Raw genomic sequence first — 23066 nt, forward strand, 5'->3', positions numbered from 1 at the left:
TAAAGAAGAAGAAGACCCAACTCTAGAAACAAAAACCATCTTCATCATCTTAATCTTCTAGATTTGTAACATTTGATGAAAAATTGTTAAATTTAATGCTGACGTGGACATTAACATTGTATTGGGTGCTAATATGAACCTTAGAGTATCAAATAAAACACATGTGACAAATGAAAAATCGTTAAATTTGACATTAAATTAATTGAGTGATCAATTTGAAATTTAGACAAAACATAAGGACTTTATTTTTAAAATTAAAAACCTAAGGACTAAATCCAAATCAGATGAAAATTTATGGACTAAATATGATTTTTCCCTATACTTTAATTGCAATCCAATCAAGATAACTAAAAAAAAGTTCACATTATTTTTTTAAAAAAAAAATTATAAAACAACAATCTAATGTGGGTGTGCAACCAAGAGAGATGGACTCAAATTATTAAAAATAAAATAAAAAAAAAAAATGAAAAACTTGTTTTTTTTTTTTTTTTTTGAAAGTGTCTTGTATTCTCATTATGAATCAGACAGAACAAACTCAGAATTTACAATACCTAACAGACGCAACCCAAATCTTAGTCTAACTGTCGTGAGCTAGCAAGTTTTGTAAGATAATGAGCCGCCTTATTACCCCCTTTCCCCACAAAATTAACTTTCCAAGACTGAAATCCAGCAAGCACCATGTGCGCATCGATAATTAATGATACTACCAAACGAACAGAGGCTCCCCTTCTCACTAGTCACTATTCAAAGCCCGAACTACCTCATGAGTGTCCCCTTCCAGGCAGATTGGATCAAAACCCATCCTTCTACAAAACTCCGCTCCCAGCCTTGCTCCAAAAGCTTCCTCTGCTGTTGGGTCTAGAAGATACTTCTGGGCATAACACATAGAGGCTTTAACTCGACCCAGATTATCGCGTGCAATCGGACTAATCCCCAACACCTTCTACTGAGTATCCAACGATGCGTCCCAGTTAACTTTGATCCAACCATTTGACGGTGCGGACCAAACCGAAGAGCTCTGAACTGGCGACCGAATGGATTGGGTGTCATCTTCCCAACGAGCTAGCCTATAATTTGTCAAAGTATCGGCTCCGCATTTCAACAAACACCTTGGGTCCCCGCAGTCCCCTCAAACACAAATTTATTCCGCCGATGCCAAATCTATTGGGCAACCATTGCAGCTAAAGCAAGATCATCAAGCTCCAAGCGCTCACTGAGTATTTCCAAGATAGAAAAGAAAATTCTCTGCACCCTGAGTACACTTCCCCAACCCCCTTGGACAATTCGCCCAGACTGCTAGGGCGGCATCACAACTCCACAAACACATGCCCCACCTGTTCCTCCGCCTGACCGCACATCATGCAAAGAGGATCCTTAACAATCTTCCCCCGGAAAAACTTCTGTTTGGTAGGCAAAATGTTTTGACAAGCACGCCAAAGAAACAATTGTGAACTTCGGGGAATATCTAGTCTCTAGAGAAGCTTCCAAACCGGACTGCTCATCGCGGGATTGGAGCAGCTAGCAAGGGCTCTGGAGCCACTTCCAAATGGTATGCACTCCGCACACCGAAATGGCTAGTGGGAGTACCTAACCAAATCAATCAATCCTTAGCCGAACGGGGAGCAATAGGGATTCAGCATGGTGACTCTTGGGTGGCCTGTGCCACCCCCAAATGCTCTGGGGTGGTCGAACCACCCCGGCTCCATACGTGGCTGGCCACCCCTATTATAAAGGGAGATTTTGGTTTCTTTATTTATTATTTTTTTTTTTTTAAAAAAAAAATGAAAGGAAATAAAAAATTTTGAGATTTTTTTTTTTGTTTGTTTGTTAATGGGAATAACTATTTCAATTAATAGATCTCTACCAAACAAAGTAACGACTACTCCATAAAAATAGTCATTTTATTCTAAGGGTTTATTCCGCGAACTAAACGAGGCCTTTGAATATCAATTGAAAAAGTAATGCTAAAAGGAAGACTAATCCTCCCAAAATGAGTAAATGTATGATAAATTACTGAGTAAACACGGGTTTTGAATTCACTCCCTCACTTTTTAATTTTATAAATTAGATGTCTGAATTTTTTATTATTTGCAATAGATCCCTCCATGAGTTTGCCATCCAAGTTTGCTTAAAATAATATTTTTGTTATTTTATTAAAAATTAAAATTTTAAAAAATAACACCTAACAAAAAAAAAAAAGTCTTCTTCAATCTATCCGTCTTCTTCTTCAACCACTAGGTCAGACCCATGGCAAAAGCAAGGTGATATGGGTACCATAATATGTTTTATACATTGCAGTAGTTGTTTTGGTTTTTTTTTTTTTTTTCCTAATTGAATGGGGAATAAAGGCATGAGAATATTTCTCACTCTTATTCGGATGAAAGAGAGAATGGAAAATCCAATGAGAATGCTTCCAAAAACAATATGGAAAGCGACCTAGTGAGCTAAAGCATGTGCCCTAAAATTGAAATTATGAAACACTTTCAAAGCATTCCAGCTTTGAAATAAAAGACAAATTACAACTAATATAAAATACAATATTAGAAAAATTCCAAGTATAGAAGAACAAATGATTATTGATAGCCAAAATCACCAAAAGAAAATCTCCTTTCAAAGAAAAAGAACTAAAACCTGAGGAGATAGCCATATTTGAAGCAACGAGAGCAGCAGAGGCTTTATCGTACCAATCAATGCATCCGGGACAAGCAATTTCTGAGTAGTAGCCAAGAGATTATGCCCAGAGGAGTCAGTGATAATTGCCGCAACCACAACAAAGGAATCCCAAATAGCCACATCAAAATTACCTTTAATTCTACCCAAACACGGAGGAATCCAAAGAATGCTTCTTCCAGACAAAGATATGATACTCTAGAGAAGTAGAAATATGCTTACTGATGTTAGAAGGAACAGGCTGAATGGCAAGTTGTTCCTAGCAAACCAAATTAAATCCAATGTAATAGCTGAAATTTTTTGAAACTTTCTAGCTTCAGACTTAATTAGGAATGGCCACCAATGCACTGGGTTGATAATTGCAAGGATCCAGTCCGAGATATGTCTATTAATAAAATTAGACGTGATAAGAGGTCAAGCAGACGATCTCCAAAGAATTTTGGCCAAAGTACACTCCAAAAAAGTATGGCATATCGTTTCTTGAGGACCTTTGCAGAATGGACAAACCCAAGCATCATTATCAGTTGAAGTTACAAATTGACTTATGTTACCACGAGTTGGAGCAATCTTCCATGGGATGTGCTTTAAGTCTAGCTTGGAGTTTCATTCCCCAAAGGGAATGCCAAGCTGATTCAGGAAGAGGATGAGATCTACCAATAGGAGAAGAAGACACATCATGGGCCAATCTCACAGAAAAAAAATTCCTGAAGGAGAAGGAACCCAAAACCATTTATCAAAGGCAATGGACTGGGGCAGATAGATACTGAGAATGCACTAAACAGAAAGAGGATAAAAAAGATCCATCAGTAGCATTTTATTCCATTCTCTAGCATTAGGAAGAATCAAATCATCCACACAAAAATCAGGGAGCACTTGCAGGTTGGTATTCAGTCTTGGCTTGAAATCATGCATCAATGGAATCCAAGGAGAGTTCCATATATTGACATGACTCCCAATCGAGATGGAGATACATGCTCCTTTTCTATCAACTTCCTGGTTTTTAAGCAATCCATTCCAAAGCCAGGAAGACCATAGATTAGCAGAAGCTGAGAGAAAGGAACCATGCTTGAGATACTTACTTCTAAGCACATCCACCCAGAAAAGAGGTTGATTGGAAGTCAGTTTCCAACCCAACCTAGATAGCTGAGCCTTATTAAGAAACTCCATAGAGCGAATTCCCAATCCACCGAGAGCCATAGGCTGGCATATACTATGCCAAGACATAAAGACAAGTTGTGCTTCTTCTCCTGGGGAAAACCCCACTAGAATTTACGTAAAAGCAGTACCAATTTCAGCACATATAGACTTCAGTAGAAGAAATATAGACATAAGATAGGTAGGGATTGCACTAGCAACTGACTTCAAAAGAGTTGTCTGAGCTGCTTGAGAAAGTAGCTTAGCCTTCCACCTAGTAATCTTTGCAAAAATCCTTATCCTTGAGATCAATAAAGGAATCACTCTTCTTATGGCTCAAAAATACAGGAATGCCCAAATATTTAGCTCTAGCAGGAATGTGATTTAAATTAAGAATACCATTGGTGGAAAGTTTTGAGGTTGCCCAACAATTCTTACTGGAGAACACTGCTGATTTAGTCAAATTGATGCATTGTCCAGACCAATTTGAGTAAGTAGAAAGACAATGAAGAACAACAATAGCTTCACGGGCATTGGCATGAGAGAAGATCATCACATTATTAGCAAACAAAAGATGTGAAATGGGAGGACATCTAGGGTTCATCTTAATACCATGCAGAGAATTCAAACCTTCTTCTTGCATAATTAATCTAGAAAGTATCTCTGAACCCAATATGAAAATAAAGGGAGAGAGCGGATCTCCTTGCCTCAATCATCGGGTGGGAACAAAGTTACCAAAAGGAGAGCCATCAAGTGGAATGGAAAATGAAAATGTGGAGATGCATTGCTTGATCCACTCAATCCAAGTGGAACTGAACCCAAGTAAAGAAAAAAAAAATCAAAATGAAAACCCATCCCATAGAGTCAAAAGCTTTCTCCATGTCTAGCTGTTTTGGGTTATTGATTGTTGAGTATGATTTGTTTTTATCACTTATTGTAGATCATAGATGGATGGTAATACAGATAATGTAGTACTAGCACTGGTACTTTCATTTTCATATGGTCTTAGATCTAGTATTTTAGATAGTATTATGCCTCCTATTTATGAGAATCTTGAATGTGTAGGTAGTGAACCTACATTTATTGTTGGTGCTCTAAGTCAAAATCCTGTTGGCACTCAAAATTGTATGAGCTCTAGTCTCCCACCAAACCCTATAAAATATGTGTTAAAATCAAAAGCATGGGACCATTTTACCAAGGTAGAGGGATGCTCCCGAGGAGCCTAAAGCAAAATGCGACTATTGTAATAAATTGTTAAATTTTCACTTAAAAAGGCAATGTAAGTACTTCATCCTTACTATACCAGTTGAGGGATGGCTACAAGAAATTTCTTGATATACTTGATTAATTGGATAAGTCACAATCAAAGTTGAGTTTTGAAGATAAGAGCAAAGAACAAGTGGGAGAGGGATCGTGTGGTAATCTATGTTTGCGATTCATATATGCTCACAGAGATTTGGCACTGTTGCTTTCTTCTTTATGTGAGAGGCCGAGAGGCTTTGTTGCGAGAGAGGGAGAGAGAGAGAGAGAGAGAGAAAAAAAAGGTTCAATGTGCTATAGTAAATAGCCATCTAGCTATTTATTGTAGCAGCAATTTTACTCTGAATCATTTTTTTTGGAGTCAAAAAGGGTTCATATTAGTAAATTTAAATAATATGAGCCGTTTTAGAGCATGTGCGGCTGTTTTGCCAACTTTACCTAAGGCAAGGTTTTATGTGTCTTGTCGAGTGGTTACCAATTGAGGGTGGATGCAAAGATTTATTTAATAATAATTGAAACTTTAAAAAATAAATCAACAAAATCGATAAAATTAAAACCTTAGTAATGAGTAAGGTTATACATCATCCTTTTGTCTTCTTAAAATTGATGTGGTTCTTAAAATTACCGTTGGATCAAAATCCAAGAGTGATATATCAAAAATTCAATGGTGATTTTAAGAGTCACATCAATTTTGGGAGGACAAAAGAGGATGATATGTAGCATTACCCGTACACACTTTGTACATACACTCACATTTAATGTAGAGCTCATACATATGAGATGAATCCTATATATATAAGTCCAAACGATTTCGTAGACAATATGTGAGATTTTAAGCTAAATCGCAGAGCATAAATTGTTTGGGAACTGCGTTTTTAAAAATTGTGATTTGAAAAACGTAGAAAATCTGCTTTTTAAAATCTTAGATAAGATTATGCTTTTTTGAAAATGTAGAATTTTAAAGGCTAAACTGCGATTTTACCAAACGCTTAATTGCATTTTTAAAAATGACTTTTTCAAATCACATACTTTAAAATCGTTATATTAAATCGCACTTACTTTTTTTTTAATTCGTAGATTCAAACGGACCTAAATAGTAAATATAGTGCGTATACAAATATAGTTTGCCATACTAGAAAGGGTGCTTAAACTCGAGAATCGAGATAGAAGGTTCAAGGCTTATTATCAAAAAAGAAAAAAGAAGGTTCAAGGCTGACCCAGGCCGGATTATGCTCCACCAATACTGAGGTGCGTGTACAAGAAAATAGAAAACCTTGAGGGAGAGAGAGAGAGAGAGAGAGGGATGAGAGAGGAAAGCGAGGAGAAGGGCTTGTTGTGGAAGCTTCCGCAGGTGAACTCGATGCAACTGGGTAAGCTGGGCCCCGGCTTCGGCTTCGGCGCCGGCTGCGGTCTTGGTCTCGGCATCGGCCTTCTCGGCGGTGCTATTCTCTTTCTTTTGCTTTTTGTCCACAAATATCTCTTTCTTAACATTTACAATTCAATCATTACGTGTGAAGCCCTCGGCCATGATGCTATTGCACGTTCAAATTGTGATGATTGCCTACCACTTTGAAGATTAAGTTCTTCAAACTTTTTTTGAACTACAATATATAACGCACTAAATTGCCAGACGGTGGATTTCCTATTGAATAGACAATATTTTATGTACATAAATTTATCATTTCAATTGTTACTGTAATTTGTAGTACCTCGTTTTGTTCGCATTGCTTGAAGTCTTCAAAAGGGAAATTCTGTGTTGGTTGAACATTCTAAATGCATTTCTTCTTGGAGGCTTTTCGGAAATGACCAGGTTTTCTGAGATTGTCAATTATGCCTGTTTTCTTCAATCTTACAGACGGTATATGTGTGAAAGACCTCTTAGTTGGTTTTCATTTTACCTTCAAGTAAGGAGCTCAATCTTCAGGAGTTCTTGCTACTCCAGATTACTTAAAAGTTAAAAAGGCATTATAGATATTGAGAAAGAATGGAGTACTTACATTGATTAAGACTTGTTTGCTTAATTCTTTAATTATGTTATGACATCTATAACAATTTTGACACTCAAAATTTCATTTTTTTTTTAGCAAATAGCATTCATTAAAAATCAAAGTACAACAAAGGTAGAAACCCCAAGTATTAAGATCAAACTAGCAAGAAACAATGCTGATAGAATACAACACCAATGGAAATGGGCCAAAAGCCTAGTCCAATAGAAAGGCAGCAGCTCAACCCTGGCGGTTTGAAACCAGTAGTCTATTTGAGAGGAGTTCTAATTGGACTGCTGGAGACAAAGATGACCACTGCGGGAGCGAGTAAGATGAAATTGTTCGCTGCAACAAATCTGTCTGCACCAATACTAGCTGGTCTTGAGCTATAGTGTAGGTGGGCGGGGGGGATATTACCTTTGCTGAGGCATTACGAATGAACTGTGCCCTAATGCATTGAGGATCTGGACGTTGGTTGTGTTCCCTCAAACAAAAATCCGTACGCTTGAAAAGGAGAGGAAAAAATAAAAGAAGAAGAGGCATAAAATAAAAATCAATTTATTTTTCACTGCTCAAGGAGGGTGATGGTTTCCAAAAGATCCCTGGCAGCGGTGGGGGAGGTGGTTTGGGGAGGGCAACGAGGCACAATATCTAAGGGAGAGGAGGGGCGGAGATTGGCAGTGAGGAGAGGAGGGAGTATGGAGGGCGGCGAGATGAGAAGGAGGTGGTTCCGGTTGAGAGATGACTAGATTTGAGGAAGGAGAGGCCATATTGGAGAGAGGAGGAAGTTGGAGGGTGGTGGCAATGGGCTGCAAGGGGTAAGGGGGGTGACAGGTTGGGGGAGGAGGAAGAAAAGGGGAGAGGGAAATGGATACAGAGAAGGAGGGGAAGGGAAGAGAAGGAGGGGTCAGGCAGAGCAAAGGTTGTATTGGGGATTTTCTAGAGAGAGGGTTCACGGGAGAGGGAGAGAAGGAGAGCACTCAAGTTTCATTTAGTTCCTACTTGTTAAGGATATTTTGTTTATGATGCACTTCATTTGAATAGTTTTACTTTGTCTTTATTTATTTTTGTTTCTCGTTAGGGATATATGATCAGATCTCACAGTATCTTTATATATAATTGTGGGGAATGAGATGTCATGCTGTCTTTCTTATTCTCGTCTCGTCTTTGCTCTTGATTTCCCTTTCTGAATTCGCTACTATCAATGCCACTTGGTATTAGGCCTATAAATCCGTTATCTTTGCTCGTGTTGCTGATGTGATAGTATGTAAATATTATTTTGTTACATGCTTAGCTCGGAAAGGAAGGAAAAATAAGACCTAAATAAATGTTGGTGTAATGTGATTGTCTACTCCAGGTGTAGGCTTTGGTCCTGGAATGCCCGGCTTACAAGTTGGCATTGGATTTGGTGCTGGATGTGGGGTTGGTTTAGGGTTTGGCTATGGTGCGGGGAGGGGCATCGCTTATGATGAGAACCGAAGATACTCTAATGTTGGGAATCTTTCGCGTGCTCCTATAAATATTCCGTCTCAGTAAGTTCACTATTTAGTTGTGTTTGGTGTTTCCATTTATTAATGCATTAAACTCACTTTATTAATCATCTGGAATCACCCCCCCCCCCCCCCCCCCCCCCCCCCCCCCCCCCCCCGCCCCAAAAAAAAAAAAAAAAGAGGAAAAAATAGGACAAATTTTTGTCTTTAATGACTGTTTTCACAAAAGCCAGAAAGTGATATATGAAAATGATGGAAGCTAGTGTGTCATTCTTTAACTTATTATGATCTAAGATAATTCTTTAATTTAGAGCTTCATGATGACTGATCTGAAATGCCTTACTTCACTTTAGTTTCAAGGTTTTTAGAATCAAGAATTTTGATAGGGAGGAGTGAATATCCTAAAAGTAAATTATATTATTCGGTGGAGAATTTTGTGATTCAATTACATCTGAGGAAAATAGGATGTTAATGTACACTTGTGAAAATAAATACAAAAAGTTTCAAATTCAGGCAAAAGAGTGATGTTAAACCTCCCAAACCCCTTGAAACAAAATACTAGTAAAATTTCCCAAGAATACAAATGAAATGCTCAAAAACTTCAAGGTTCGTGTCTTTATTCAAATTTGGAATAAACCCTTTAGATTGTTATAGGTAAATTTTGCAAGTATGAGAGTCAGAGATGTTTATACTCCAAAGCTGTTAAGTTTTGTCCTTCGGAAGGTATCTGTCTTTGGCAAGGATTAGACACAGAATTGAGCTCGAGCTTGATTAGATTTTGGACACCAGTAAGGGCTTTGGTATTTAATTTCAAATACAGTCGGATGATGAGGCAAAAAACTGAAATGAGAATTTTTGTTTCATTGAGACCGTTAAAAGTCTTATATTATAAATTACTATTATTAGGTTCTTGGCTGGTATGTTTTCGTATAAGTTTCTGGTATTTTTGCCTGGTGTTGTCAGGGATGAGATGGGTGCACTTGTTGATGAGCTTGTCATTAATACCAAGAAGCTTATCCGAGCTACGTCGAGAGAGATTGACAAGTGGAGAAGATGATGCCGAGTTCTTGCTGTATAATCAAATGAACTATGAACCTCTCTAGCCAGATTCTGTACACATGGATTTACGTAGGGGAATATATATATAGATATATTAAAAAAAACCTTTATTTCCTATGCATGTTGGCGATTCTCTTTATGTAATTATTATTAAATTCAGAATTTATTGAAGCATACAATTTTCGGGTGCTTTCAAAGGGCCTCTCTGGATTTCAGATGCAAATGCACATGTTTACTGCACTAGCCATAGTTACAAAGAAGCCCGTGTCCCGGCATAGTTGTGATTGGAAACTTGTTTCCTTAAGGCTAAGCATTCCGTGAAAAACATATGATTTAGAGAACTTTTCCCTTAATATTGCAGCAAGTTTTACGGTGATAGTGATACAGAGTAGAATTGAGGGGTGAAATTTATGATGTACATCCCATCATTTATATGAAAAACATAAAATAAATTATAATGTTGGAAATATTGAGTAATCGTAATTCGTAAAGATAAAATTGATTTTATGATGGAATTCACTTCACACATATTTTCAAAATACTGAATAATTATCTTAAGAGAAGCATGAGGTGACTAAGCCTTGAATAATGGATCGTGATGGATGTCCATTGGATGGGACATGTTATCCAAACCTAAGCCATCTACAAGTTCAGGAGCATTCCATGTCAGCAGCATCATCTGCCACATCATCAAACTCACCCTATCAGATCGTTGCATTGGATTACGGATTCCACCATGCAAGCCAATCAAAGCACATGAACAAGAATCCTATGTGGCATGCCCACGTCCACCAGCTCAACAATATAGTATCTCATTTCTCCGTCATCTCCCATTCTCCACAATTACGCCAATCCAATTCTGAACCACTACCTCCTCCCCACCAGAGGCTCAGTTTCCCGGCGACCCAGGAATGGCTTCTCTGGCAGCATCCACGGCGGCTGCCTCTCTTGGCGTGTCTGAAATGCTCGGGAACCCTCTCAACTTCAGCGGCGCAGCAAGGTCAGCAGCTCCAACGGCCTCCAGCCCGGCCACCTTCAAGACTGTTGCACTTTTCTCCAAGAAGAAAGCGCCGCCTCCTAAGTCCAAGCCTGTTGCTTCTCCGGCAAACGAAGAGCTTGCCAAGTGGTACGGTAAGTTGATTGATCGAACCATCATCTCCTTTCCTGTTCATGGAGAAAGTGTTTTTGTTGTACTTATCAACCTTCTACATTGCGGTTTGGTCAGGTCCTGACAGAAGGATTTTCTTGCCGGATGGTCTCTTGGACCGAGCTGACATCCCGGAATACTTGACCGGAGAAGTTCCTGGAGAGTATGTTTAACTCTTCTAAACAATGATTTTTTTTTTTTTCGGGAAATTTATTCGATGGTGCTAATTAGTTTTCCTTTAAAGTTGTAAATCATACGTAATGTAGCATAATGTACTAGTAAAATATATCGATTGAGTGATTAATCTTGGACTTGTTCATGTGCATGCAGCTATGGTTACGATCCTTTTGGGCTTAGCAAGAAGCCAGAGGATTTCGCCAAGTATGTTAACTGTACACTCTACATTGCTCTCTTTACTCTTTAGACTTGAGAGTTCTTTTCAAATTAATCTCATGAGTGATACTTGAATACGCACTAATTAATTAATTAATTTCTCTAATTAATCAATGAAAAATGTGGTGTTGGGGGATGCTTTGATTGCAGATATCAGGCATTTGAGGTGATTCACGCCCGGTGGGCTATGCTTGGTGCGGCCGGATTCATTATCCCAGAGGCCTTCAACAAATTTGGTGCCAACTGCGGCCCTGAGGCTGTCTGGTTCAAGGTTCTTTTCCCCCCGCCCTTCCATCTGTGAAATAGAAACTTCCATTTAGGAACAGAGGAATACACACACACACACACGGGTGAAACTACCATAGTAGTTGGAGGTCCCTTCAATGATTTAGCTGAACTAGAAAACTTTTTAAGGATATTTTATAGACGTGTAACTTATGTATATAGTTATGACTTATGGTAACTTAGTATGAAACTAAGTTTAAGAATTGTCTGCTTTTATTTTACATCATTAAGAGAGATATGTATCTGCATATTTATTTATTTACGTAGGTTCGGATCCCCACGCAAAAAATCCTAGTTCCATCCCTATGTACCCACATATATTTCGAAGAACCTAGACTAATTAAAGAATTATATGAACATTGGAGGCAGCTATCATAATTAACTTTAATGTTGTGTCTATACTCTATAGTAAATGAAAGGGGTTCATTATGATAATAGAAATATGGAGATCAAGTATATATGTTCATGTTCATGTTCATGATAATTATGTTTCTTGTGGTTGAGTAAGTTTAAAAATAATTGTTCAACTCATATAATTAATGAAGCATTAATGTACGCATACATAACTGCAGACAGGAGCTCTACTCCTGGATGGGAACACATTGAATTACTTCGGGAAGAACATCCCCATCAATCTCATTCTTGCTGTGGTTGCTGAGGTTGTTCTTGTTGGTGGTGCAGAATATTACAGAATTACCAATGGCTTGGTACGTACTAACTACGTACACTTGTTTAATTATCTAAATCATGGCTTTAATTAATACATTAATAGTAAATTAATTATGCAAGTTTTGGTTGTATATATATATATATATATATAGGACTTGGAGGACAAGCTTCACCCAGGTGGTCCTTTTGATCCATTGGGGCTTGCAAAGGATCCGGACCAGGCTGCAGTTCTGAAGGTGAAGGAGATTAAGAATGGTAGACTTGCAATGTTTGCGATGCTGGGTTTCTTCATTCAAGCATATGTGACTGGAGAAGGTCCTGTTGAAAACCTTGCAAAACATCTCAGTGATCCTTTCGGCAACAACTTGCTCACTGTCATTTCTGGAGCTGCTGAAAGAGCTCCAACTCTGTGACTTAATTTTAAGCTCCAATTCCACAAGCTTCGATGCATTGTAAATTAATGTCATGCACTGATACGTTTTATCTAAGGCATGCAACCTTAATCTTCTACTCGAATCATCCATCTCCAACGTAACTGTGTTTTTTATTTATAGAGAAGAAGCGTCCTTCACCTAGCTATAATTACTTTCTTCAACCCAATTTCTTCTTAATTTTCACATAATTATAATTAATTAATTATAGGCTTATAATAGCCAATTTACCAATAACAAGTCCTACTACACAAAGGATTTCGCATGCCTCTTTCTCTTATATCAACAACTTTATGCTTATCCTTCCTCAACATTTCCATTAGATGTTAAGTAATAGGCGATAAGCTGGAGTAAATGCCACAGCGGTATGATTTTAAACTAAATTGCAGAAAATGTTCCATTTAAGATTGCATTTTTAAAAAAAAAAAAAAGAAATGCTACACTTTTCCAAAAATTCTCACAAATTTGCTCCCCAAAAATTCTCCATTGTTACGTGCTTGATAACGGAATGGTTAAGGTAGGTCTTTAAAGAGAACCTGTATGTATGAGGAAAAAACTTCTACCCACACGTAAGCGAGCGATAAAGATAAAACAATTCAAATAACAGGTAATAACAAATGATAACTAATAGAAGTAGATAACACATAGCTGTTACAAATCCATGCCATTAAGTCCAGCTATACACGGTAACATCAAACACAGTCAAATCTCTTTACACATCACAACCAAGACCACACCCCTTAAATTGCAAAATTACACAATTTCTCCCATAACAAGATCAAAATAATTAAACTCAAAGAATCCCAAAATTCTTAAAGCACCAAGTACATGAAAAAGAAGTACTACCCAAATAATTTAGAAACCTATTTAAAGATATCAGTATCCTTTAATTCCAACACAATGCTATAATAAGCTAATTTACTATACATGTAAATCTACAAATAAAGATAGCCTTGTTTCCAGCCAGTTAGTAGTAAATATATAGGATGTATACTCAAATGGTGCAATGATCTTTCAAGACTTGTCTAGCTAGGTCAAATGCTCCACTTTTTTTGTAGATAAGATGCAGATTGTAAGCTGCTTCCCTGCGGAGATCACAATAGCCTGGTTTCCGATTTTCAACGATGTCTGGATTCTCACAAGGAAGCTTTGGGATGGGGTAATCTTTCTCACGAACTGCAAGCACTTTCTCATAATATGAAGCTGCAAGAGTTACAAGGCCAACATGATGATACGCCCGGGCTATGTTATATAATGCTTCCTGCATCAAGGTTTTAACAGCATGGTTATAACATACTGACAAATTTTAGTTTTCTTATATCTTAAAAACATACAATATATATGTATATATATATATATATATATATATATATATATATATATATATATATATATATATATATATGAACTGGATACCCTATAAAATCATACTGACAAGAAATTTAGTGTACGTGTTAAGTATGAAGAGAATGTCCAAATAACGTCCCCCTCACTGGATTTTCCAGTCACCAAGTTCAAAGCTGAGGCAGGCCCAATCACGCCTCCCCACAGTTTCCTTTTAAGGCAAGAGTTTGTAGTAAATCGAAATAATGTGTTGAAATATTTGAAAAGGGAGGTCTTTCTTTTGGGTAAAAAAGCTTATATTTCTTATATATGTATACATAATGCATAAACATATATATAGACAAATACACATTCATACATACATAATGAATCATATGTATCAGTCGAGAAAGTCATATTACCATTTGATAAATCTAGGGCCACGTAAAATAGAGAAGCAGAAACTGCATCAATAGCCTGAGCAAAGAACTAACGAAGGAAATGGATAACATGAAAATGCAGTGGTTAGGTGGCAGTCTGGCAGACAAGAAAAAAATGATGAAGAGGACGATAAACAGGCAGTGGCTGCAGTAGATTTGGAGGCAGCACCAGCAACAAAATAGACTTCCCTATTATACTGCAGTTCAACCATTCTCATTCTCCTTTTCACCTCTTTTCTTTTTTTTCTGATGTATCTCCCAGGAAATCCAGCAGTCAATAAGTAGAGGGGCTTACTTCCGGCAAAGATGAAAAAGAGAAGGGGGTTGGCGAAGGGAAGGAAGAAGAGGTGGGAGGAGGGGGTTGGTTCTTTAGTTCTAGCTTTTCTTCTTAATGAGCAGATTCTGGGTTTATAGAACCTTTTGTCCATTCTATTAATCATTCCTAGTCTTTCTTTCTGATAATTACCATACAAATAAATCTTCCTATAGTTTCATTCAAATAACAAAACTAAAAATATATAGATATACCTATTACAACATCAAAGTATGCATACCTTAGTCAACTAAAAGCAAAATAAAACCAAAAAGTAATTGAACCTGGCTGTTCTCACAAAGACGTGAATTGTTGTAGAGGAAAGCCAAGCCTTGGGCAAGACACTGATGCTTGTTTTGAAGTCTGAATCCAAGGGCTAAATTAATCAAGGAAGTTCCTGCAGAGAAAACAACATTATGTTATGTTTCACATTCAACTAGACTCAAAGTATAAAAAAATGCATATATATATGTAAGTACTCAACCTACAATAAAGAAAAATAAAGGGTCTTACCGACACACAGATTAATTAAGGGATTCTCTGGCAGCAGTTTATAAGCTTCAAGGTATTTACTTGCAGCATGTTGATGATTGCTGGCCATGGTAAACTGATGCCCATATATGATAATGGGTGGTACACAATCTAGGAGTTTGCCTAACATAGCACGGAGAAACTTGCAATGCCTCGAATCACGATTCTCCAGTCTACAATACAGTACAAACACCCACCAAAGGATGATTTAATGTTAAAAACTCCATCAAGTATAAACAAAACCACCATAGTTCTAATTGATTGTTTTTGAGCGTTAAGAAAAAGGTTTTGTGTTCTAGTTGATGTAATTCAATCCTTCCCATTAACCAAAAAAGAAAGTGAAAGAAGGGGAACAACACGTTATTTTAGACATATTGTAGCTTATGAAGGCATGGAAGGCAACACAATAATTGCCAAGGTCATCCAACAAGGTTTAGCAACTAGGGATTGCTAATTGCAACTTTTTGAGTTCCATCAAACATATTCACTTCAAAATACAAACATCTACAGACAAGCACTAACAACACAACCAACAACACTAACACATCAATCAAATGAAGTACATACTGACAAGAAACCATTCATCAAAAAAATAAAATAAAACCAACAACAAACCACCAAACAAGTTGTACATGGGTGAAAAGTCATTATATTCACAAACCTATTAATAAAAAGAGGTATACAGAAACCAAGTAATGAGATGCAGTAGAAACAATTAGAAAGAGTTCACTAAAGCAGTCATGTCATGCAGTAAACAAAAGATTCTTCATAAGAGATGAGTTTAGACCAAGGACTCATGTTTTATGAGCTCATGTCATTGAATAGTATCACATACGAATTTGCATTTTGATAGTAAGGTAGCATTTGTTACAACTCACCATTCAATCCTGCATATAGTGAAAACACATGGAAACATATTAGCATTGCATCAAGGACAAATTTTCAGGTCAGCCAGATTTGTAATCCAAATTTTCATTTGGTTTTGGCATGATTTATGGTGTGGACATACTCCAATGAAGGAGGCATTTCCCCAATTCTTTCAAATAGCATGAAATAAATATGCAACAGTGACTGAAAATATCAGGTGTGCAAATGGTGGAAAGGAAAATTTGCAAGGCATAAAAATGATAATTGGAACACTTTCCTTGTGTATATTATGAGGTGCATTTGGAGTGAGAGGAATGCCCAAAGTTTTGAAAAGTATGAGGCTTTGGCATTAGAATTGAAGCTTTTGTTTGCATTCCCTCTATAATTGGATGGCAGTTAATAATAATTTCTCCTTTTCAAAATCGTTGCAGTTTATCTATCTTTTACATTTTAGACGCTAGATTTTCATACCAAGTGCTCTCTTGCAAACCTCCAGTGGACCAGGGTTGAGCCCCTTTTCTGCATATTTGTTTAACAAATTATTTACTTACCAGAAAAAAGAAGGTGCGAATAGGGATCAACATACAAATCTCTTCCTAACAAGACTACTAGTTTCTCTTTCAAGTCTTCAAATATTAGGGTAAGATGGGAATAGGTGGAAAACTTCTCTTCCATATCTCTCTACATTATTCCTTCGTTTCATACAAATCAACCAAACAACTCCATGTTCAAACCTCAACAAAAATTCTTCCTACTCAATTAAACATCCACAACTTCAACAGAGATCAAATTATCTTAAAGAATCCATTCTTTAGAAAATCATACCTCTATTAGATTGTCAAAGAACTATATAGATGTAGAATTTCTAAAACTTTTTTCAGAATCCAAATTCAGACAACCATTCAGATATTTGTTTCAACATTAGCTGATGTCATTTAAGAATTTGTAACACAGGTGCAAATGGCTAGAAACCTTTTAGCTGGGAAGTAAACCATATGAAGGCACAGCCCATTTAACTATTCAAGTATGCAAAGCCCTAAAGAAAAAGATATTAGAAAACAGAAGCAAAAGAGTAAAAAGGTAAAATGCAAGTGGAGGATAAACACCAAAACGAAGGACATGTAACCACATAGCAATCTCAACAGGTCAAGATTGTGCCCAATGCCCATGAAACAGCATCTGAACAACCTAGAATTTATGCTTTTTGGGTTTGCAAGAAATAGAGCTCAGAGGCAACAAAGGCAAGGATAAGGAGCTATGTGTTTATATTCCGATAGATTCTTGTATGGAAGAGATTTTTTTTTTTTTGATAAGTACTATAATCTCATTAAAAAGCGTAGAGGGGCGCAACCCTAGCACACGGGAAGTATACAAAAGTGCCCCCAATCAAAGGAGACAAAAGAACATGAATGTAAGAACTCAGCAAACATAGGACAACTCGGGCTATGAGCTAAGACCCATACAAATAGCGTATTAAGCACATTTCGACACAAGTCCAAAACCGGTAATTCCACATCTTCAAATAGCCTTGCATTCCTCTCACGCCAAAGACCCCAATAGCCTTACACTTAATATAAAAAGTACTACCTCCAATTGAGTACAAGCTATGACTGATGCAGAAGTCCATTCACTTGGTATAGTCAAATAAGTATTCTTAGTTATAAAGGGAGAAAATACATTTAATCTGCAAATGCATATTTTAGTGACAGCCTGAAGTCCTACAGAAAGTCAGACATGGGAAATAGAACTAGTAGTGGGATGAATAATTGAATTTTGAAGAGTTATTAGGACATATTAAGTCTAGAAATATTGACAGGGACTACTAACAGGGAGATTATGTTTTTAGTACTGAAACTTTCATGTAAAGCATTAAGTCATTCTCCCCATGCTGGGTCTTTCTCTTGATATTGGGTATTTCACAAAATCTGCACATCATATGCTCCGGCTCAGTCCTACTTAGGCTAAAAACTTAAGATACTAAAGTATCCTTCCATACAATTCAGATTTAAATTCCTAATATCATCTGCAAATAGCATACACCACAGGACCTTATTCTGGACCCATCCAGTGAGTTCATTCATAAAGGATTCTAAAAAAATAAGGACTTGATGCTTTTCTTTGATGTAAACCTATTATAGATGGGAACTCGCATTGATTTCTCCACTTGTTCTTACAAGAGTCACTGTCCATCTTACATATCTCTAATCACATGAATAATACTTTATTGGAACCTTTTTCTCTTTCCTAAAAACCCAACAAAATAACTTCCTAGATATCCTTTTCCAGGCTCTTAAGAAATAACACAAAGTCCACCTCCTACGACGCAGTCTTGAAAATGGTGAATTGGGAGTGGAAACGGTAGCTGCTGGTGACAACCTGATAGAAGTGCCTTCAGTAGTGGCTGGAGTAAAACCCCCTCTATCTTGATGATTCCATAATCAATCATACAAATGGCATCTTTTCAGAAGTCACATAGAGTGTTGGAATCATATTTCCTCTGAGTCGATAAAATTCATACGAAGATCTTTACTCATTATCAATATTTTTTCTAGAAAATGCCTTATCAAGGAAATAGTTTCCCTGACTCATTGTCATGGCATCTAACCAAATTTGATTTGACACCCCTGCTTTTTGTTTTAAGCTATACTCAAGCACTCTATCCCATAATTCATGGTGTGCCTCGGTAAAAACCTGACCAAAAAAATAACAAAACAAAGTGTGGTATACAAAGCTATTTAATAACAAGAAAAATTCCCTTCAAAAAAGAAGAAGAAGAAGAAGAAGAAAAACAATTATCAAAATATTTTGCACATACACAGGTCAAATACCTTGAAACTACTTTGTAATAGCAATTCCAGGCAGAGAGGCTGTATGAATGCTGCTGAACAATGTATTTTACACAGTCAAATCCATGCTTAGGATCCGTTGTATTGTATGCAATCTCTGTAGAATATTGAAGAAAGCACCCACCTTAGGAAGTGTGAAAAGATATGCCACATCTTCTTCAAAGAAGCATTAAATCAAACTGTCTTTTGACAAGGGTATCCTTCTAAACAGAATTTCAAATTGATATTTTGACTACAGTAGTTTTTTTTCTTTTTCTTTTTTTTTTTTGGGGGGGGGGGGGGGGAGGGGGTGTTGTTGCAAAAGAAAGTACAAGTTCTTCAGAGTAGAGGACTTACGAGCTCCCAGAGAACGAAGCTCCTCCTTCTTCTCTGCAGACAGCATGTTATGAGCCAACCTTAGAGTGAGATTAATAATCTCCAATGCTTCCCAATACCTTCTCAAGGAAGCCAGTGATTTACACAACTATAAATAAGACAATAAAGATGTCAGAGCAATAATAAAGCAGACTAAAGTATAAGAAAAGGTTCAATAATTACTAACATCTATTATAAGGCAATGATGCTCTTCATCTTTTAGAAGATTAGGCAGGGGAGGTTCTCGGTGCACTTCTTGCTGAAAGCATCCCAGATAAGACATATAAAAGTTTGTTAGGAGAAGATCTTACAATTTATTACGTAGATATTGGGTCCTTAAGCAGCTCGCAACATAACAAAAACAATTTACCGGAGGCTCATCCTCTGAATAATCACTTTGCCAATCAGCCCCAGAAGCCAGTGCCTCAGCTTTCTTTTTCTCCCTTAATGTTTCCTTCTTCTGAAGTAACCGCTTTGCTCTGGCAGCTTTAGACCTAATTCAAAGCATTGACCAAAAAATGGGTGGAAGTCAGATCAGGGTAGATATAGTACAGGAGAAAATAGTTTATGTACCTAGCATTCACAAACATTAACAAAATAATAACCCAAAAGTCTAAACAACTCAAACTATAATAGAATAGATCAAAAATATGAAAGCTAAATAAAATAGACTTCTTTTAAAGACAATAATACTCAATATTGAGAAACTAAACAATTGTGGACCCATTGGAAAATATGGAGTATCAATACAGATTTACTGGACTAGGGAACAACTCGACCTCAAGATTTAATGGTAATTGATAAGCCATAAGCCAAAAAGACTGCATGTTTGAATTCAAAGATTATGTTTTGATGTAGGACGGCAACCCCCTATTTTGGGGTGCATGCAATGGAAGTATAAAACGAAAGATTTTCCTTAAATTTCAAGACCCAACTGATTTTTTATCCCCAATTTGATGTGAAATTCCAGCCCTTCAACCCGAGGGCTCCAGTCACAATCTCGTCCGAACCAGGGCAGCGGGTTGCGGCTGGGAGTCTTTGGAGTAATTGCCGAGGAGTTCAGTCACAACCTGGTCAAATGGGTTGTGACCGAGACACACCTGAAACATACAAGGAAAGGATTTTGACATAGAATCATGATCCCAGCTGATGTCATCCATATTTGGTTGACAAAATCAATTTTATTGATTTTCTATTTTAGGATTTTTCCATTTATTTGAAATTTCCATCTTTAGTTTATTTTATGCCTTTAAGATATAATATTTTGTCATATTTCCTTCGTAGATGATTTAATTACTTTTTAGGTTTTCGTTTCTATTAGGTGCTCTAGGTTGCAGTTATAAAAAGACAAATGGATGTATTGCAAAAACAAGTTTTGACAATGAAATATTGAAATTGGTGAAATTCCGGTGTCTTTGTTTCTAAGCTACATGATAGCTTGTTTATTTTATAGAGAAGAAGACATAGCTGCTTCTTTTCTTTCTATCTTTCGCTTCCACTATATCAAGTAGTGTTAGAGCAGGCTTTATCTTGATCGATAACCAACTAGTGCAATGGTAGCAACCTCTCTAACAACGTCGCTTGTAAGGGAGGGGCTGTTTGAAGTGCCAAACTGACGGAGTTCCAGTGTTTGATCGAAAAGTCAATTGCACAATCGCAGCAAGAACTACGTCAAGAGCTACAGCAATCGATACGCGAACTCTGGGATGCTGTCATTAGATTGAAGGGGAAACCCATACAGTTTTGCAGTGTTGACAGGTTCCTCGATGACGACGTAAGTTGCGTTCGACCTATCCATAACCATAATCCTAAACCTCCAAATAGGTAATACACCTACGAAGAAAATTTCAGTGACAATAAGAAAGATGCTATTAATTCGGTTGTAAAAGTGGGGCTGCCATCAGAGTAACAATCTATGCAACCACAACCATTTGATCCGACGACTGACCAAGTTGAAGAGCAACCACCACATCCACAACAAGCGCAACTTGTCAATATCGCCACGACAAGAGTGGAAAATGGCGATTTTTTTGAAGAACATCATGGAGTTAGAGATTACCTCCAAGGAGCATTTGCTGGGGAAAGATTTGAAGGAGTTGGAGATGACCTCCAAGGCGAATTTGGTAGAGGAAACTTGGCAGAAGGAGACGAGGAGGAGAAGATACGATTGTTAAAAAACCACTTATCCCAAAAACTTAAGCTAATAGGAAGAGATGAATTTAATAATTTCATTTATATTCTAACAGCAATTTGGCATCACCTTCACCAACTTATTCGAGTACCATTCCCCGAAGGAGCCGCCATATCCTAAAGAGAACTCGAGGATGAGTTCTTTTCAAGGGGGAGTGTCTGATGTAGGACGGCAACCCCTATTTTAGGTTGCAAGCAATGGAAGTATAAAAGGAAAGACTTTTCCTTCAATTTCAAGACAACCCAATTTTTTATCCCCAATTTGCTGTTAAACTTCAGCCATTCAACCCGAGGGCTCTGGTTGTAATCCCATTCGAACGAGGGTGTGGCTGGCCGTCTCTAGAGTAATTGCCGAGGAGTTCGGTCGCAGCCTGGTCGAATGTGTTGCGACCGAGACACACTTGGAGCAACTAAAACGTACACGGATTTTGAAATAGAATCATGATCCTAGGTGACTTTCATCCATAGTTGACAATCAATTTTATTGACTTTCTATTTTAAGATTTTGCTGTTTATTTGAATTTTCCATCTTTAGTTTATTTTATTGCCTTTAAGATTTAATATTTTGTAATGTTTTCCTTCTTAGATGATTTAATTGCTATTTAGGTTTTAGTTTCTATCTTTAGGTGCTCTAGGTTGCTGTTATAAAATGGATGTACTGAAAAAACAACTTTTGACAATGAAATATTGAAATCAGTGGAAGTTTGGTGTCTTTGTATTGCTAAGCTATGTGGTAGCTTGTATACCTTATAGAGAAGAAGACGTACCTGCTTCTTTTATTTCTATCTTTCGCCTCCGCTACACCAGTTTACGTAACATTTGGCCCAAAAAAAAAAAAAGACGAAGGTACCATGTGAATCCATAATGGCCTCTCCAGCAAGCACAAGTCACCTACTTCAGTACCACTTGGATGAAAGTTGGGCTAAGGCCCCAAGAAAAAGGCCTTTCTTTAAATAGATAAGACAACCAAAATTAGGCCAAGTTTGTTTCCGCATAAAACCTTTTCCAGAAAATGTTTTCCCCACTTTTGAGTGTTTGGAGTCGTTGAAAACCTTGGTTAAACTAAAAACATTTGTAGTTGACCGCGAAAAAGAACCTTCACGAGTAAAATGGTTTACACTTCTCATTTGTATAAACCATTTTCCTCCTCAGTCACAGCTCCTTCTCTACCCCTCTCTTTCATTTTTGCACGAACTACTCTCATCTCTTTCTTGCACTCAATCTCAGGTACTTTGTCTAGATCTAGATCTTTCTCAGTTAAAGCCCCTTTTGTTGCTATTAATCTAGATCTATGATAGGATCCTATGATTTCCTTATAATATTCCCATGATTGGGACTCATGGACATCCCACTTGTAGGTAGAATTTTTCCTTGGTCTAATAATCGTGACTTGTAGTCACAGTCTCAATCATACGGTTTTGTGGAGCAGGAGAAAACATGGTTATTTTATTATGGTTTTCAAGGATCTCCTAGTCATGTACTGGCATGTAAGTTGAAAGCTTTGAAGTCGGATTTAAAGAAATGGAATGAGAAGGTGTTTGGTAATGTAGGGAAGAAAAAGAAAGATCTTATGGATGGTATATAGGAGCTCGATTCTATTGAGGGACGACCTTTAACTTAGGTTGAAAGGTTGAGGAAGGAGGATATTTCTAAGGAATTGGAGAGATTTATCTTTCTTG

At 37.2% G+C, this 23066-nt stretch overlaps 3 protein-coding genes across 4 annotated transcripts in view; 2 read left to right on the forward strand and 1 right to left on the reverse strand.

The window, feature by feature from the left end:
• Positions 1 to 6226: 6226 nt before the first annotated feature.
• Positions 6227 to 9821, forward strand: LOC133859109 (uncharacterized). Of its 2 annotated transcripts, none has more exons than XM_062294424.1 (3): positions 6227 to 6503; positions 8407 to 8581; positions 9503 to 9821. In XM_062294424.1, the coding sequence occupies exons 1-3, from the start codon at positions 6368 to 6370 to the stop codon at positions 9594 to 9596; spliced, it is 405 nt and encodes a 134-aa protein (XP_062150408.1). In that variant the 5' UTR covers positions 6227 to 6367; the 3' UTR covers positions 9597 to 9821. The 2 variants fall into 2 exon arrangements, with proteins under 2 accessions (XP_062150408.1, XP_062150409.1); XM_062294425.1 differs by having other exon boundaries at positions 6227 to 6434.
• Positions 9822 to 10171: 350 nt separating this feature from the next.
• LOC133859105 (chlorophyll a-b binding protein CP26, chloroplastic) lies at positions 10172 to 12622 on the forward strand. Its single transcript, XM_062294420.1, is given in 8 exon segments — positions 10172 to 10429; positions 10431 to 10496; positions 10498 to 10729; positions 10824 to 10908; positions 11076 to 11126; positions 11289 to 11409; positions 11996 to 12130; positions 12245 to 12622. Coding segments are annotated over 8 exon segments (1194 nt in total). The 5' UTR covers positions 10172 to 10186; the 3' UTR covers positions 12506 to 12622.
• A 512-nt stretch (positions 12623 to 13134) lies between these two features.
• LOC133859116 (uncharacterized) overlaps positions 13135 to 23066 on the reverse strand; it is a 68721-nt gene continuing 58789 nt past the window's right edge. Inside the window, exons 13-19 of the mRNA XM_062294431.1 lie at positions 19568 to 19691; positions 19385 to 19456; positions 19180 to 19306; positions 18826 to 18940; positions 15113 to 15303; positions 14884 to 14996; positions 13135 to 13784 (exon numbers count right to left, since the gene is read on the reverse strand). Coding sequence (XP_062150415.1) covers positions 13518 to 13784; positions 14884 to 14996; positions 15113 to 15303; positions 18826 to 18940; positions 19180 to 19306; positions 19385 to 19456; positions 19568 to 19691 — 1009 coding nt within the window. The 3' untranslated portion in view covers positions 13135 to 13517. The remainder of the gene's footprint in view (positions 13785 to 14883; positions 14997 to 15112; positions 15304 to 18825; positions 18941 to 19179; positions 19307 to 19384; positions 19457 to 19567; positions 19692 to 23066) is intronic.

This window comes from Alnus glutinosa, chromosome 2 (genome assembly GCF_958979055.1).
Source record: "Alnus glutinosa chromosome 2, dhAlnGlut1.1, whole genome shotgun sequence".
Classification (NCBI taxonomy): domain Eukaryota; kingdom Viridiplantae; phylum Streptophyta; class Magnoliopsida; order Fagales; family Betulaceae; genus Alnus; species Alnus glutinosa.